Source organism: Harpia harpyja, chromosome Z (genome assembly GCF_026419915.1).
Source record: "Harpia harpyja isolate bHarHar1 chromosome Z, bHarHar1 primary haplotype, whole genome shotgun sequence".
Classification (NCBI taxonomy): domain Eukaryota; kingdom Metazoa; phylum Chordata; class Aves; order Accipitriformes; family Accipitridae; genus Harpia; species Harpia harpyja.
Genome location: NC_068969.1, coordinates 78594781 through 78611301, shown reverse-complemented (window position 1 = coordinate 78611301; position 16521 = coordinate 78594781). Strand labels below are relative to the sequence as shown.

At 40.5% G+C, this 16521-nt stretch overlaps 1 protein-coding gene and 1 long non-coding RNA gene across 2 annotated transcripts; one reads left to right on the top strand and one right to left on the bottom strand.

The window, feature by feature from the left end:
• Window positions 1-223: 223 nt before the first annotated feature.
• Window positions 224-12935, bottom strand: FXN (frataxin). The gene is made up of 5 exons (XM_052775594.1): window positions 12807-12935; window positions 10840-10922; window positions 9346-9466; window positions 5755-5852; window positions 224-2347 (listed from the first exon to the last, which is right to left on the bottom strand). Exons 1-5 carry the CDS (start codon window positions 12933-12935, stop codon window positions 2194-2196), a joined length of 585 nt encoding a protein of 194 aa, XP_052631554.1. The 3' UTR covers window positions 224-2193.
• On the top strand, window positions 3269-9335 carry LOC128136301 (uncharacterized). Its single transcript, XR_008233324.1, has 3 exons — window positions 3269-3544; window positions 7871-8075; window positions 8300-9335. It is a non-coding gene; the product is annotated as an uncharacterized LOC128136301 (long non-coding RNA).
• Window positions 12936-16521: the final 3586 nt, after the last annotated feature.

The window sequence follows — 16521 nt, the reverse complement described above, 5'->3', positions numbered from 1 at the left end:
CAGGAAATTGTTTGCATAAATAGCAGTAGCATTATGGGTGAAGGGCAAGGCATGTCAAATGTGAAACTTGAAATGCTCTTATAAAATCCACCCTGATTGGCCAAATTTTGAACAGAATCTTTCCAGTCAGTGTTTTAAGAAACACAAAGAATTCCAAACAATACACTTGTCTGCGTATTTAGCTTTATCATCATAGCCTGAAATCACACCTTTACATAATGAATTAAGAATTCTACATGCAACTTTATTTTGGTATAAATATTTGCACAAGATGCAAGGGAATGAAGACTGAACCTCCAAATATGAATCAGATGCATGTTAGTGAATATGTTGCATGCAAATTACTTAAGAAAATAATTTTTTGAAAAGTCAATCAGAAAAATAATGACACAAGCTATACATGATTGGGCAAAGGAAGAACCAGGAGGAAGTATCCTGGATTGAAATATCAAGTCGTTAACATCTGTACAAATGTGTTTAAATAGCTATTTGAATGACTAGGAGATTGAGCTAAATACTATCATTTTCCATATGCTGTAAATTATTTTCAGTATTCTAAATTCAAAACAGTAAAAAGATGTTCTATTTTTAGCTTTCCTTTGTTAAAAAAAACCAAACATCTTTTACTCTTGTACTCATATGAGTTGGTAGTCATTGTATTTACCTGATCCAGTAGCGTTGAAATTTCAGATAACTGTTGTATTTTTTATTTTTTTATTTTGATTGAAAAACATGCAAACAGCATGCACAATTAACCAAGAGCTGCTTCTAGTACGATGTTATTCTCTATTTAATGGTGAAAAATGGCAGGTATCAACGCTTATACTTTAAATGCAATTACTGGGCAACAATACTATATAGCTATTGTTTTTCAATGACAAAATTAATCACATCTGAATGATTCTAGCTAGCCAGAGAATCATGCCAAACTAAACACAAACGTCAGAGGAACCAAGAAGAAAAATAGTTTGCACTGAACATCTTTCCATATATTGATAAACAATTTATAAAAGTATGGTATAACTGTTTCCTCAAGAATTAGTCAACAACTTTGTGCTTCCATTTTATAGGCAATTAAATCCCACCAGTGGTAATAATACAACAGTCCAAGTGTTGAAGCATTCTTCTTGCAGTTCACGATTTCTTTTAAAGCTTTTTGGTTTAAGATCCAGAGCATATAATTTATTTCATTCTCATTTTTTAACAGACTGAAAAAGACAGCTTCATCAGCCTAAGTACTATACTCAATTCTAAGAAGCAAAAAGGCAAAAGTTTTTGCATCAGCACGGTACTAAGGGGAGCCTTGTTGTATCATAGTGAAAAAAGATAATCTAAGCCCACTTACTTAAGAAATGCAGCAGAACAAAATTAGTGCAAATTTTGCTCAACTAAAAGAAAAAAGGTCAATAAATTATGCATTTTTACTGTTTGAAGAACAAAAGGGATCAAAAAGAGAAATCCACAGTAACAGAATGAAGTGTTTGCAGAGATATTGCTGCACAACTTAAACATCACATGCCAGCCTTTCCAGTTCCATATGATGATTACAGCCACACAGACCTCTAAGTAATTTAAAGTTTAGCTCAAAAAAAAAAAAAAATCCTAACATGAAAGAAACTAGAATTCAGAATTTGGAGAAAAGTGCAAGTTCTGAAATATTATTACATGCATGATACAAAATGAAAAGTTTCTACCTGCCACAGTAATTTGTTTATGACATGTTTAATTTGGCTGTAATGCATTATTCACTCGCAGTAGCCACAAATTTTACTGCAATGCATTAACAGGACGACAACTTATGTCAATACGATTCACAGGCATTTCTTTTTGGGGGTGAATGTCTCACCGAAAGAAGTTTAGCATTTGTGCGCTAGTCAGAAGCCACCAGCTGGGTCAGTCCAAACAAGACTACAGTCAGTAAGAATTCATGACTTACTTCTGCAGTAAGAAAGAAAGAAGTGCAGTGACAGGAAGGGCAACCTCAACCACCTGTAATACATGGACACAGATTCAAACGGTGACACAGAAATCCAAAGACTGAGCACTAGAGAAAAATACATTATTTTCATTTTTGTTGCACAACATAGTGATGTCAAGAAAAACAACAACAGAATTAAGCTCAGGTACTTCAGAAACCAAAGAAGGGCTTGGCTTGTGGTTAAAGTCTTTAAACTTCCATGAGGTAGAATATCATCAAGTATCTTCTTTCCCAGAATATATTAAGCAGGACAAATCCAATTTAGTTTTTAACGCTGTTGAAAATTCTTTTGATAGTAGTTCATGAAGGGATACTCTGTCATGAGAATACACCCAATTCCGTCCAGTCCAGTCATAGCGCTTGGGCCCACTAGAAAACAAAACACACTCTGTGTAAGTACAGATTATTCATGAGTTGCTGCTGGAAGCCTGTATTTATAAAGTACCCCGGAGAGTGCCCAGGAAAAGGAACAGACAGCATGGAGAAGGACTGGTGGAATTGGAGCAGAAAAGGCCAGATCTGCCAGGAACCGCTGAGCCATCCAACAGGTATATCTGAAAGGTGACAAGACGTATCAGTCACTCCCAGTGGACACAAGCTTCTTCCCTTCTTGCTTTTGGCAGTGATGTCCTCAATTTCTTCCATTGCCCCCTTCTTCCCTCACCTGTATAATTTTCTTGCACACAAATATTACAAGGGATATCTGTATAATACTGAATTAATGCTATTGATTAGTTCTTGCAGCAGTCACATGCAGATAGTCTAAGCACAGCACAACACAGCTTACCACTCTCACTTTCTTTTTAGATGCAACAAAAGAATTTACCAGCTGAAAGCAAGTATATTGGCATGTGGGAGATCTGTATTTAAAATGCTATTTTCCTCTGTGCTATTGTATAGTTGTTGGCTTGATTCTTCAGTCCTACAATAAGCATCAAGAAGAAAACTTGAACACCTGGGCTCCAGACCTTACTATCCACTCAATTCTCCACATCTGAAACAGGAGAATGATTGAAAAGTACTCACTACTGTTAAGGTCAGCTAGAAAGACTAAGAAAAGAAAAAGGAATTAAATGGTCGACTGGGATAAACAAACAAACCATCAGCCTTATCCTTGAACTCACAGGACAAAATGCCTTGGAACTCAGATAATCCATGCACAAGGTCTGCTAGAAAACAGTCTTTCCTACATACACACATGAACAATCTGCAGGTTCTCTACAAAAATAAACACTAATCTGAACTTTGAATATCCTGAATTACTCGCAATATTCAAATGAAGAACTTTACAACCACTAACCAAACTATGAAAAGTCACAAATACAAACACAAATCAAAGCCACTTCCACTGAAATCTCACTAGCTGTATGTGAACTGGTAACTATTTGGAATGGAGATTATGTGCTCCAGTTACTTCACTATGCATTTCTCACTTCTTTGTCTTTGCAGCGCAAGTGTATGTTTATACCGTCTTGCACCTAGAGAATGACAGAATGGGATGCAGCCACTCATGAAAATCAGGCTAAGACAGGCCATTTAATCAACAACAACAAAGAAAAGAAATGTGTAAGTTACTTGAACTGTTTTTAAATGTTACATAGTAAATATCAGTGATACAGTTAGCATATGAAACACCTCCATAGTTCTCTGAATCTCTAAAATGCTGTACAAATGTGATTTTTTTTCCCATTTAGATTGATAATTTAAGCAAGGAACTTGTGAATTTCATAAAATGCCTACAAAGTTAAATATAGACTAAATATATTTCTCATGGAAAGTCTGCATACATTTTTAAACAGTAAGAGAGAAGAATTAAAATATCACATTAAGGTATTATTAAGAGATGCTGTGTAAGGTTGAAAAGTCTTTTCAGTCAAAGGAGGTACATGAAATTACTGCAATTGCACTGCTGGCAGGTTGCACCCACCCCCTCACCCCCCCTTTTTAAATTGTCAACTAAGTAAAGCTTTACAAACACAAGCTTAAGTTCACTTTGGTACATAGATGCATGATAGCAAACAGGTCAAAAAAGAAGGTCAAAAAAATACAAGAAAATCTCTCTCTCACATCTTAAGAATTTGTCTCCCTCAGGATATGTTCTTAAAGACTCAAGATTCTACATTTACTGTACAAATTTCCCAAATATAACATTCAATGCAAGTGATCACTGGCAGTAACATTTGCATCTTTCACTTCCTAGCATATTGCACTTAAGAAGTATGTCACTCCAGATCATATAGTATTTGCTGGGGTTGCTTTTCAGAAGTTAAGGAATAACTGAACACGTAGCATCATATTTCAGGAAATACCACTGTTTACCATAATACCAGTTAAGGAAGCACAAAACTTGATGTTTGTAGGTGAATCATTTTTCATCACAGATGATGAAAAATACCATCAGAGAATTTTCAAGTTTATCTCTTTCATTGTGTATTTTTATTCACTACCGGAGCAATCAAAAAAAAAAGTTTAACAATTTTTCACAAATTCCATATTTTGTAGCATGTATGTCTTAGCTCAAGTAGACTTGGCCCCACACATATAGGAATTATCTGAATTTTGGTTTTCATAAGTAGTTGAAACCTTTGTGTCAGTGACACAAAAATCTTACAGTCATCTTAAACAGAATCAAGGTTCAGAAATTATGCTTGTTGCAAAATATACGGAATGAATAAATTCTGATACACAGCCTGCATCTGTCTAAACAAAAAGGTTTGTTAGCTTACTAGTCCTGTGCCTTAGCAAGACATGTACCTGTTAAGTAAATTATTTAATTAATAAAAGGATTCTGGGATAGGAGTTACTAGAAGAAAATTACTGACCTAGTACACTGTGCACCAGCCAGTACATAAGTACATTAAAGCAAAATTAGAATTTTCTTCAGGTAAATTTTATGTCTGTTGTTTCTCTAAAAATCTTAAATTTCATTGTGCTTTCCACCCTCCTCCACCCTCCCGACACAAACCCTACTACAGAATTCTACTACTGCAAAACCATTCCCGGTTTTGCAATCAATACATTCTTTCTGAACAACATTCAAGACGTATGCCTGCGTAGTTACTGGTAGTACTCATACCTTCCAGCTAGCTGGTTCCTTCACCAGTAACACTGACCAACTCCCTCAGTTCTTTCCCTGGGATAGTGGCACAGAATAAAAATTTTGGGGGGAGACAGTGACAACATTTTCCCACATATCTGGCTGCCCTCCCTGCTGAAACCAATCAGAAAACCTCGAATGGATTGAAACACAGCATTAGAGAAGGCAGAGGGAACAGCTAGCCAAGGCTTCCATAAAGTGCAGATGCTTGAGAAAAACAACCAGTGGGAGAGCACATAAACATATAAAGCAGGAAATCCCACAAGTTTAAAGGGGAAGGAGCCACCCTGTTTAAATACAAAGAGATGTTTAGATCATAACATCATCGTCACTTCTTTTCCAACAGAAGCTTTGGTTGTTTTTTTTTCTAATCATGGCTGTTTATTTTTCCTATGAGTAGGCTATATTCCTGTAGACAGTGGTTTTGGATCAGAACAGGGTATGAAAATTCTGTGTCACACATTTCCTGGATTAGGTATGTCAGTATATTACACTGTTATCTCAAACCTCTGTAACAAATTATTATAGAACATTTAGATTATATCATGTTCTCAGAATATACTGAGTTAAACGGTTACTTGAAAAGGATATTACATAGCCCGTGCCTTGCTATAAAAAAGGGGAAGTACCTTTCCACCCAATCTGCAGACATTAAATAACCAACTTACACATAACTTACCTAGTGGGTGAGGACAGCCAAATCTGCCGGTTTGGTGTTTGCTTATTGATTACATATGTTCCCATGTCTCCACCTAATTTAACTGTTAGAACTCCACTCTTAAAACACAAAGAAAATAAAGAGAGAAATTAAAAATATGCATCCTGTTACTTGACAACAATTACATCATCTGCTCTAGATAAATAGAAACTTACCTATCTGTATCACATTCCAGCTATTTCCCAAACAGTAATAGGTTGGAAGAATGATCATTAGGTATCAAAAACTTGTGTTAATACCTAGGACAACCTATCTTTGAGTCTGATCTAGACTTTAAACCTTCTCAGAGGTCAGAGTTTGATTTAGTGTGTTTGCACCATTCACAATGGCACTACTTAAATAATCCTCTTGATCTTTGACCTGTCATCTTGAAAGGACTGCTAGTTCATTTTGCAATGCTTAAAATATCATCCAACAACAACTTTTTCTATTCATGAACAATACAGGACTGGTGTGGTTCAAAGTCAAGAAGCTTTATGTGTTATTGCTAGATTCCTGAGCCATGCAATTTTACCTAACTTTTCTTAAGTAACTGTAACAGTTTTCCTGTGAATAAACACAATTCTTTCTCCAATAATTCTGATTAAGTGCTTAGATCCTGAATCGTTCCTCAAAAATATTCCACTTCTAAACTCCATAAGGTCTGGTTTGTTTTAGTTATGTGCCAGCTTTAGACCATTATCCTAGTAAGGATTTATTTTCTCTTTCTTACTCACATTTCTTACTGACAACACAATTCACATTTCTCTGACATTTTCACAAGCGCATTTGAAAAGCATATGTAGCTCTGATATTTCTGTCCTAACTTTAAGAATAAAAGAACAACATTACTTGGACTAGAGTTAACCTACAGATGACCTGAATTATGCTAATTGAAAAGGGTATCCCTACAGAATACAGTTTGAAGATTCAGCTAATAAGTTATTCCTATTTAATCTACAGTTTCTCAAATAATTCATGCCCTATAGCACGATAAAGCTTCTTTAGGGGAATCATACTTTTCATGCTTTAGTAAGAAGATACTACTAGAGCTACTATCTTTGCTAGGGATATTTTTTATGTATAAACACTTAGTGTGGGAAAAAACCACTTTCATTTATGAGTACCTACAGCCTGGAAACTTACTCTGTAGCACAGGCAGTAGCTTGGAGCTTCATTCCCCTACAAAGGAACTCAGTGTTACTGGTTTCTGACATATCTCAAGGATCACCAGCCATGAAATAACACTCTCAAGGTCTGATTTTTTTACTTTATTTTCCATGCTGTTTCTATGCTTGATAAGGGATTTATAGCTGTGATCAATAAAACAAAAATAAAAGGCTCCCCTGGTTAATATTGCCATCAGGTAGTCCTACCAGTTGTTTAAATTGGATATTGGTTTAGTGCAAAGAAGGACAAGAACAAGCTACTTCTCTTGTTGTCAGAATTCAAACTTTTCTGTATCTCAGCGGTTTTAGATCTGTAGAGATACAGCAGAGTAAGAGCAGGTTGGCGGATTAGGCCTGAATAGGGCTATAAAGGTTTCACTATTGTTCTACGTGCTTTTTAGTGCAATATTAAGTATTCAGCATGATGTTATGATGTTATGCTGTATGCTACAGAAACACTCGAAATAACTAGGTTTCCAAAGCGTTAACAAAAAATGTATACTATTGCTTACGTCGTGTGTCAGCTGTTGGCGAGTGTCGTTGCTCTGTCATTGCAAATTAAATAAAGGTTAACTTCTAATGCTGTGTTTAAAACATTTTCCAAGAAATTCTGCAATACTTTTGAAATACTAGAAAATACAACTTGAGTTTTTAAGATCTTAAATTGCAAGATTTTTTTACCATATTTTAAGTTTTGTACTACTAGATGAATTTTTGTTAGCTCCTGGTAACAAGAATATTCTTCGAAAGATTTTTTTTTTCCCTGGATACAAAGATATAAATTGCGTATAGAAATCAAGCTTTTAACAATTCACAGGCATAATGGACCTTTATCACCTTCGCCACCTTGTGGCTTGCTATAGCACTAGCCTTGTTTGTTTGGAATTAACTGGTAAACTTGGGACTATTTAACCCTTCGGTCTTAACAGAAATGACAACATATTATTATGTCATCATACAGTCACTGCAACAAAGGAGTACTGGTAAAAATTAAGATGGATGTAAAAAGAATTACTTCTGAGCCTCACAGTGAGTCAATGTCAAACAGAATCCACACTACAGTGGCTGGAGATAAAATTCTGTTAAGATGACTCATCACCTTCATGTAATGAAGTGTTTAAGAATATTAAAGAGGTAAATTATAATCTTTTTACTAATTCTTGTCCTAAGCTCTTTAAATCAGGCTAATAGGTGTGCTGATATTTTAAAACATACTGAATAGTAACGGTTAAACAATTCTTTGCTTTTCACCAGAAAAACAATTAGCTATAACTTTAACTACGTACTTAAAGCAACAATTAGTATTTGCTAAGGGCAACAACAGACTCCTACTAACAATACATTATTTTCTATCCTAGCTATAAGAAATAAAGAATGAACATTATGATGACAAAGTTAGAGAAGCAAGTCTGAAAACGACAGGGTTGGCTGGGTTTTTGCACAGTGCAACCCAAACCATCTACTTCAATGTCCCTGAGCATAAAACTTTAACTGACAGGGCTAGTAGAAAGCAGCCTCCTTGTGGTAAGACATGAAGAGGGAGCAGCAATTATGTGACCTCAAAAAATGCAGTAGTGAAAGACCTGTGTTGCAGACAGCAGTGTAGGGAGAAACTGCACTCTCCTCCAAGTCACGTAGACAGCTGTAACATACAAACCACTTCAGGAATTGTATAAAAAACTAATAAATTCCCTATACAAATAGAATGGACATTTTTAATCTGAGTCTGTCACTCCTGTAAAAGAATTTGAGTGGCTGACCTATTAAAGGATCCAATTATTGGGCTAGCAGCCACCCAATGTCTCCTGTGTCAATAGCCTTCTCCCCATGTATGCTCTGGTCTCATTTTTGCAACCACCTATCCAAACATTGCATCACCTTGTTGCTTCTCTCCATCCACCACAGGCTCTCATCAGTAAAGCCAGGACAAACGTACTCTACCTGGTCAAGACAAATGCTGCTTCTCAGTATTCAGAGCAATCAAAGACACTGCTCTACCAATTACACATGATGTACATGTACTATGCCACGTAGGCCTGTCCTACTATTCATCGGGAAGGAAGTGACTGCTGATGTCAGAGGTCTATGCGTGTTTAGAAAAACTTATAGACCACTGTGAAATTAGAAACCAGTTTCTGTCTCCTCTTGTGCTGATTTATTATTCTATATTATGTCTTTCTCTATACACTAAACATTTTAAATCCTCAAATCATACAACAGCATGTGTAACTTTTTACCAGAACAGTTGCTCCAGTCAGTATAAACAGGCTTATTTTAACAATAAAGCTGCAAAAACTCATTGTATTTTCAGTGTTTGCACTAAGGTGACTAATTTAAAATTCTCCTTCAAAGAAAAAAAAAAATCTACAATAATTACAGTGGTAATAGAATGTTTAAAACATACCCCTAAAGAGACATCATAATCTTCTGGGGTAAAGGGCTTATCTGTCAGGTCCTCAAAGAAATCTGCTAAGGAGTCCAGTGTTTCTTCAGCCAGTTTTTCGTAAGTGGTCTCATCTAAAGAGCTACAAATGACATATAAGCCCATAATTAGGAGGAAAAACATGGAAGACAGTATTTTCCCTATAATAAAAACATACCAAGACCATGACCTTGAAGGAAACAGCAAACGTGAAATGATCATACAGAACAAGACTTTTCTTAAAAATTACTTAATTTAGGTAATAATCCACCTTATAAATGGAGCTGGAATTTTGAAATTTTGGTAGTACAGATCTCTTAACTGAGGAATATGTACTTTTCTCCTTAGATGTACTGACCCCTGTGTACTAAGAGGACAGAGTGAGATTTCCAAAAGAGGCATTTTCATAAAAGGACTTTGTGCAAGAATTACTTAGTTTTGAACTGTACGAAGAGAGACAAGCATCTCCTGTTTAGCTTATGTCATCTGACTCTAAGAAACACGCTGTAACTATAAGCAGTTTAGAAACATCAATATCACATGCCATTTCTATGTACACCATTTGACTCCTCAACTGGGATTACCAATGCAGCCCAGTAATTAGACATTATTTAAAGTGTGCTTATGAACTAATACATGCAATTACCACCTTCTTCAGAGAGTCTCAAAGCACCCTTGTAGCCATTGTGTAAGGCTTACAGCACTTGTGAGACTGCTTCTGTTATCCTCTTTAAATAAGTAGAAAAAGTTACTGGGAACAAAGTCTAGATCAGTTTAATTAACCCAACGTAATTAAATCACCTAAGTTTTTCCATCCATACCAGTGTCTATTTTTAACTGAGTATGTAGGTGGGTATCTCCAGCCACAGACAATTCAGTGAAATAATTTCAGTTTTTGCTAATGGATATGGCAATACAACAGGTACTACGAACTATGGTGACTCAGTATCTTTCAGTTGATGATATAGAACATAATTTTTTTTTTTAAGTTTCTTGCTAGCCAGTTATCAAAATAGACTCTATGCCACTTATGTGAGGGACACCACAGAAACACCTAAGGGTGTGGAGAATGGAAACCTTAGGATTAGGCAGGATTCATGTACTGGTTCAGGGTGCAGTTCAGGTACTTTAATGGTAAGAGCCATTTTAGACATCTGCACAATCCTCCACTGGGCTTCCAGGTGCTGCATCAGAAGGGGAGAAGTCTCCGACAGGTACCATGTCACATCCTCTCAGCGCAAGCAGAAATTTCATGTACCCTGACATGTGGAATGGTGCTAGACACCTGTGCTTAGGTACATGAATTACTTCCTAAGTGATTTCCCAATTCACCCAAAATGCTTTTTGCTAAAACTGTACTTTTCTGTTACATCATCATATCAATATTACATTAGTTTGACAGTCTTTCCATGTCTAGAAATTATTTAAAAATGCAGAGATGGTATTTTGATATGAATATCTCAATGTAAAATTTACCTTGTGTCATTCAGAGTTCCTGCATTTCTTAAATTCATGAACTGAACAGTCTTGCTCTTCACCTCTGAAGCACATGGTAACTGCTGTTCAAAGTCACCGTAAGTAAAGTGGAATTAAAAGTTAAAACACAAAAAATTATAAATTACGTATTTGTCACATAAATTAAATAGATCCTTGAAGACCTTTCCACCCCCCCTCGCCCCCGCAAGTGAATTATTCATATTCTGTATCACAGAGCTAATATAGAAAGAATTGTGCACCTTTAGTCCTTGGATGACTGGCAACATAGAATATCGTTGTCTTCTGGTACAAATCAATGACAAAATAAGAATTTTATTCATAGAATAGTGAACTAGGAAACAGAACTGTTTTCTCTTCTATTGCTCTGCCACAGAATTACTGAGCAACTTCAGACAATTGGCTTAGGCCAAGATTCTCACAAGTATCCACTACTCAGATGCTTCACTACCAACAGCTGGTGTCCCTCTCTTAGAAGCCATGAATATATTCAACTGAAATAAACAGAAGTCCTGAATCCTCCTTACTTACAAAAGAGCTAACATCACACTTAACATTACAGATCTCTTCTGTAAAACAAGCTGTTTCTTTTCTAATTTCTGTTTAAAAAAAGCTTTAAAAAACAAATCAAAATTACAGAAAAGCTCTATCAACATACTGGCAATATAAGACAAGGGAGCAAAATGGACAACCCCTTTGAGGGGAAGCAATACATCAACACGTGTAAAAATAAAGTCGATCCCCTCGTCTAGCACACTAGCAGAAGCACTTATGCTCTCCACCAGGAAGACAGCAGGCTTGCCATTTTCTTCTTAACCTGGCCTATGAAGGTGTGTATTTTTGGATGAATGGTAAGACAGCATTCTTAATTGCTTTTTTTGTACTTGCACAAGGTTTTGAAAACTAACAGAGTGAGCTGAAAAGCAAGTGACCTTTAAAAAGGAACTGTGACAGCCAAGCACACACAAGCAAAACACAAAAACATCTCTCCCCATACGGTTTGACATCTATCCTCAGGCATTACAGATGAACCTGTCTGTTAGTCCAAAGCCGTGACACGGACAGAGGACAGCAAACTCCTGGCACCATCGCGATGACACAGGCTGACACAATACACACACTGATGCCTGCATGCTTTTGACTGTACCCTTTAGCACTTCGTTCACACGCACTTAGGATCAGAAGCTACAAGACCATAAATGCGTTCGGGTTCTGGCCAGACCGAGAGGCCGTACCTGCCTTAGCGCGCTCACGCTCAGTTCATGACTCGAGGCCGCCAGCACGGTGCTGGCATACAGCTGGTACCGCCCCAACACGTTCCAAACCCAGCGCTCGCTAAGGGTGGCCGGCACGTCTCTTCTGCCACTGGAAAAGGCTAGCGAGCGAACAAGCCCGTCGCCCTGGAGTTCGGCAAAGGCTGCGGTGCCTCCCCGCGGGGCAGCCCTCGCCGCTGCCGCTCCGACAGCGCAGCGCGGCTCTACCTGCAAGGGCGGGCAACCACCCAGGCCGCCGGCCCGGCACTTTCGCTCCCCCCCGCTTCCCCCACAGGCGGAAGGCCGAGGCGCGCTCGGGCCAGGAGGGCCGGAGGAGGGAGGGCCGCTGCCGGGCCGCCGCTCAGCCCTCGCCCCGCCCGCCCCGGAGCCGGTCGCGCGGGGACGGCGCAGGAGGGAAGGGAAGGGGAGGGGAGAGGAGGGAAGGGAAGGGGAGGGGAGGGGCCTTCCCCCAGCCAGGGAGGGAGGAGGTGGCCCGCGGGAGGGCCCGGCGGGGGTCCTGGCTGGCCTCGCCGCCGCGGGCCCCGCTGAGGAAAAGCCGCCAGCCGCCCTGCCCTTCCCTCCCCGCCCCGGCGGGGTCCGCCCCGCCCGCCTCCGGGCAGCGGCAGCGCTGCCGGCTCGCTTCCTCCCTCCCTCTCGGCGGCGCAGGCCGCGCCTCGCCGCCCGCCCCACGCTCACCGTCTGGCGGCGGCCGGCGGCGGCCGTCCCCGCCAGCGGGGCGCCCCCGGGGCCGCCGCTCCGCCGCCGCGCCGCTGCCGCCGCCCGCCGTGCTACGCGCACGGCGCCGGCCGCCCCCGGCCTCCACATGTCGCCGCCGCTCGCTTACGGAAGCGGCCGGGGAGGAGCCAGTCCGCCGCGGCGGCGGCGAAGGAGAGGCGGCGCGGTCGCTGCTGCCCTCCGCCGGCGTCGCGGGGAGCAGCGCCCGCCTGGGCTGGGCCGCCTCGGGGCTGGTCGCGGCCAGCCGCCGGGGCGAGGGAGCGGCGCGGCCGCCGGCGAGGCCTGGCCCAGCCGCCCGGGGCGCCCGTCAAGGCGGGGGCAGAGGGCCGGTGCCGGCGGGAGGCAGAGCGCGGAGCGGCCCCTCTCACTGCTCCGCTCCGGGGGGCCCGAGCGGCCAGAGCTCTTTCCCCTTCCCGGCCGGAGGTGGGCAGCACAGGCGGGTCGGGTCCTTCCCGGGCCTTAGCGGGTCCGGGCACTGGCGAGGTGCTTCTAACGGGCAGCACCGGCGCGAACGGTCTGGGGCACCGCGGCACCCAAGCACGTGAGCCAGGAGAAGGGCGCCGGGGCGATCGCGCCTGAAGGAGGAAAGCAGAATCGTCTCTTCCCCGCCCCGCGTCCCGTCCCGTCTGACTTCAGCCGCAGTACAGCCAGACCAAATTAAATCCAAATGTTTTGCTACTGAGACAGCCAAGCTGTACTGGAGTCGAGCGCGGTCTTTCTCCACGATGTGCCTTTTCCAGGAGGTGGTACTTTCCCCACCAGTCCAGCAGAGAGAGGGGAAGGATGTCCTTTGCTTTGCACATGTACTGTTCAACGTAAACGTCGTGCAGCAGCGAGACTTGGAAAAAAGAGGTGCTGGGTCCTGGTGTAGTGCTCAGACTTTTTGGCATACTTACGAGAACTTGGGGATCTCGACTCTGACTGGTATCATGAAGACAAGTAGCTGCGACAGTCACTTGGTAACGTGACTGCTCCTGCTGTGCACCTTCACCTCAGCTACTATTCTTTCAGACCAGGGAATCACTGCTCGTGGGTGAATCTCTGCAGGTACCTGTTCAGGCAAAGCAGCGTTGCTGGGTAGATTTACAAGGAGCCTGGAAAAGACAGAAATTAAAGGCAACACTACCCACCCCCCTTCACTGCTAAAAAAATCCAAAAACCCCAGGCAGGGCAAAGGAAAGTTGCTATTTATTTCTACCTTGCAAGGATTAGAGATTCTAACATACAAGCAGTTCCTACACACCACAGGTGCTGACAGCACTCTAATTGCAGCAGCCTGAGTTACAAAGCAAAATACTTTGAAACTGTGTTGTAATCGCAGTCATTTCCTAAGCTGCATGGTAAGAATCCACGTCCTGTAGCTGTGCTGTTCTACAGTTCCTGTCCTCTTCTCTGACAAATTTTCGAAGTACAGTATCTACTGCTTTTCCAGACCTAAGCAGTAATAGAGAGGGATTCCCCCTTTCTTGACAATTTAGGACAAGAACTGTAGGACACACTAGCAGTACAGAGAGGGAGCAATAGGACAAGGACGAGAGCTAGTATCTTGGGTTCAAACGTTACAACAGGCCAGTTGGACAATGGATTCACAGCCCAAAACTGGAGTAGCTGCAACTCACTTTAAAAAACTGTTTAGACTGCAATTCCTGTTAACTGCAGTTAATTAATTCCAGGTAACTGCACTGATGTGAGCAGCTAATATGGACCACTTCAGATTACGGTCACCAGTGTGTTCAGGAGCTATTTTGGCTGTGTGAATACCTGAGTCCATGGAAAGGTACATTATTATAAAATATAGCATCCGCTCAGGGGCCCATTCTAGGACAGTATTTTCTGTGACAGCAAGTGTTCTGATCTATTACCTCCTGTAGGTAAAATGTTACCCTGAGCCAGTAAAGGGAAACAAAGCACATCATTTATCACACCTGACATATGTTTGATAGAACTTCTGATGGTGTGCTTCAAAAAGCAGTGAAGAAAGAGAAGGGAATTAATGTGACTGGCCAAGTTCCTACTGAGTTATTTAAATGCTGGTGATATTGTATTATTAATGATATGTGAAGATGTCAAGAGTCTCAGCTAGAGAGACTATTACTTATTTTATTGTTACTTAAACTGAAAAAAATAAAATAGGCTTACCAGGGAGATTAAAGATAAGAAATAATCCTGATGAAAAAGTTTCTTAAAAAAAAATTTTCTGCGCGAACACAGACAAATTTCATTTCAGATCCTTCCACAGGACATGACTGAAAGATGCAACAGTTACCAGTAAAATCATAAATATGTAATGCATACAAATATCAAGAAGCTTACCACTGGTTACTGTGTGATGCATTTTTACATTTCTAAAACGCTCACTCAAGTTAGCAGCTGGCATCTTGCAGTGCTTTAGGGAATAAGTTGTCGAGTTTCTCACCAAGATTTGTGTTATTTTTTGCTTTAAGCTGAAATTATTTTCTACCACATGAGGGGCAAAAGCCGAGACAATTCAAGTTGGTTGTGCAAATTTCAAATAGACTTTGACATCTGTTGTAGCTAAGAGTTCTCTGTACCAAACCATATTATCTAGCTTAGTCAGCCTCTTGTCTCTTTCAAGCAGAGTCCTACGTGTTTCTTTGTTACCAGTATCTTCCCTCAGACCTTGTAGGGGTCTGTGTTCTTGTTGCATTTTGTGAGGGAAGTTTTTATTATACATCCAGCAGATAAAAGATACTCTAGTTCTTGAAGACCAACCCATATTCTTATCACTTCTGGAAGAAAGTAGTTATGTTTTTACAGCTATAATGGTCTACATACTGAGATAAGGCCTGTAGGGAGAAATAACTTTTATCAGACTGCAGAATACATTAGTAAAGCAAACAATTCCTTTTTCATACCTTGGTGGGGAGTGGGGAAAGCAGCTGGAAGAATGGAGGAATGCCTGTTCTTTTATGTAGGATTTGATCTAGTGAAAGATGGCTCTTGTTTGCGTACCTTGCCATTCCTATAAAAAGAGTGTCAGAAGGTATTTTCTAGTATTCTCCAGGTAGTTCCACAGTGATTTTTCTCTAATAATCCAAGGTCATATGCAACTCTCAATAGGAAATGCTCATTTATTGTTTCTAGATTAATGACAAATTGATTAATTAGTGTAGATTAAACATTTTCCCTGGTATTAGCAATCTCACTTACCAAATCTTTTAAAAAATTGTCAACAATGTTCCAGTAAATGAACTTTACAGGACGCTAATACCAGCGATGATCATTCACACAACTTCAAAAGGGCCTGAGTTTGGGGTTAGCAACTTTAGCAATGATTTTTTAATGTTTTTCATCTTGATCCTTGTCCCTCAGGTTAATGTTGTTCATACCACAGCACTTTGGTATCAATGTCTTTTTAGGCTAGTGTAAAATAACTGCAAAGCAGTTCCAGATGCAAAATTGCTGCAGGGTTAGGCCCCATGCCTTCAGTCTGGAAAGAGCTGGTATCTTTCTTGTTGCAAGCAAATGCATGCACCACTGGAAATGGGTCAGTAAATGGCTTCTATGAAGAACAGGTGGAGCTACTGATTACTCTTTTATCACTCTCTAGTGTTAAGAGTTTGGGAAAACAGGATTGAGTTATATGAAATTAAATTGCCTGAAGTATAAGCCAAGTCAACAAGAAAACAGATCTTGGGATAGGTGTTAGTATTTT

Bases quoted from the DNA above. Each gene is read 5' to 3' on its own strand.
- FXN (XM_052775594.1), bottom strand. From the start codon at position 12,935: ATGTGGAGGCCGGGGGCGGCCGGCGCCGTGCGCGTAGCACGGCGGGCG. The intron at 10,923-12,806 runs GTGAGCGTGGGG...GACTTTGAACAG, and splicing joins CCGCCGGCCGCCGCCAGACG to CAGTTACCATGTGCTTCAGA. The intron at 5,853-9,345 runs GTATGTTTTAAA...TTGTGTTTTAAG, and splicing joins ATTATGATGTCTCTTTAGGG to AGTGGAGTTCTAACAGTTAA.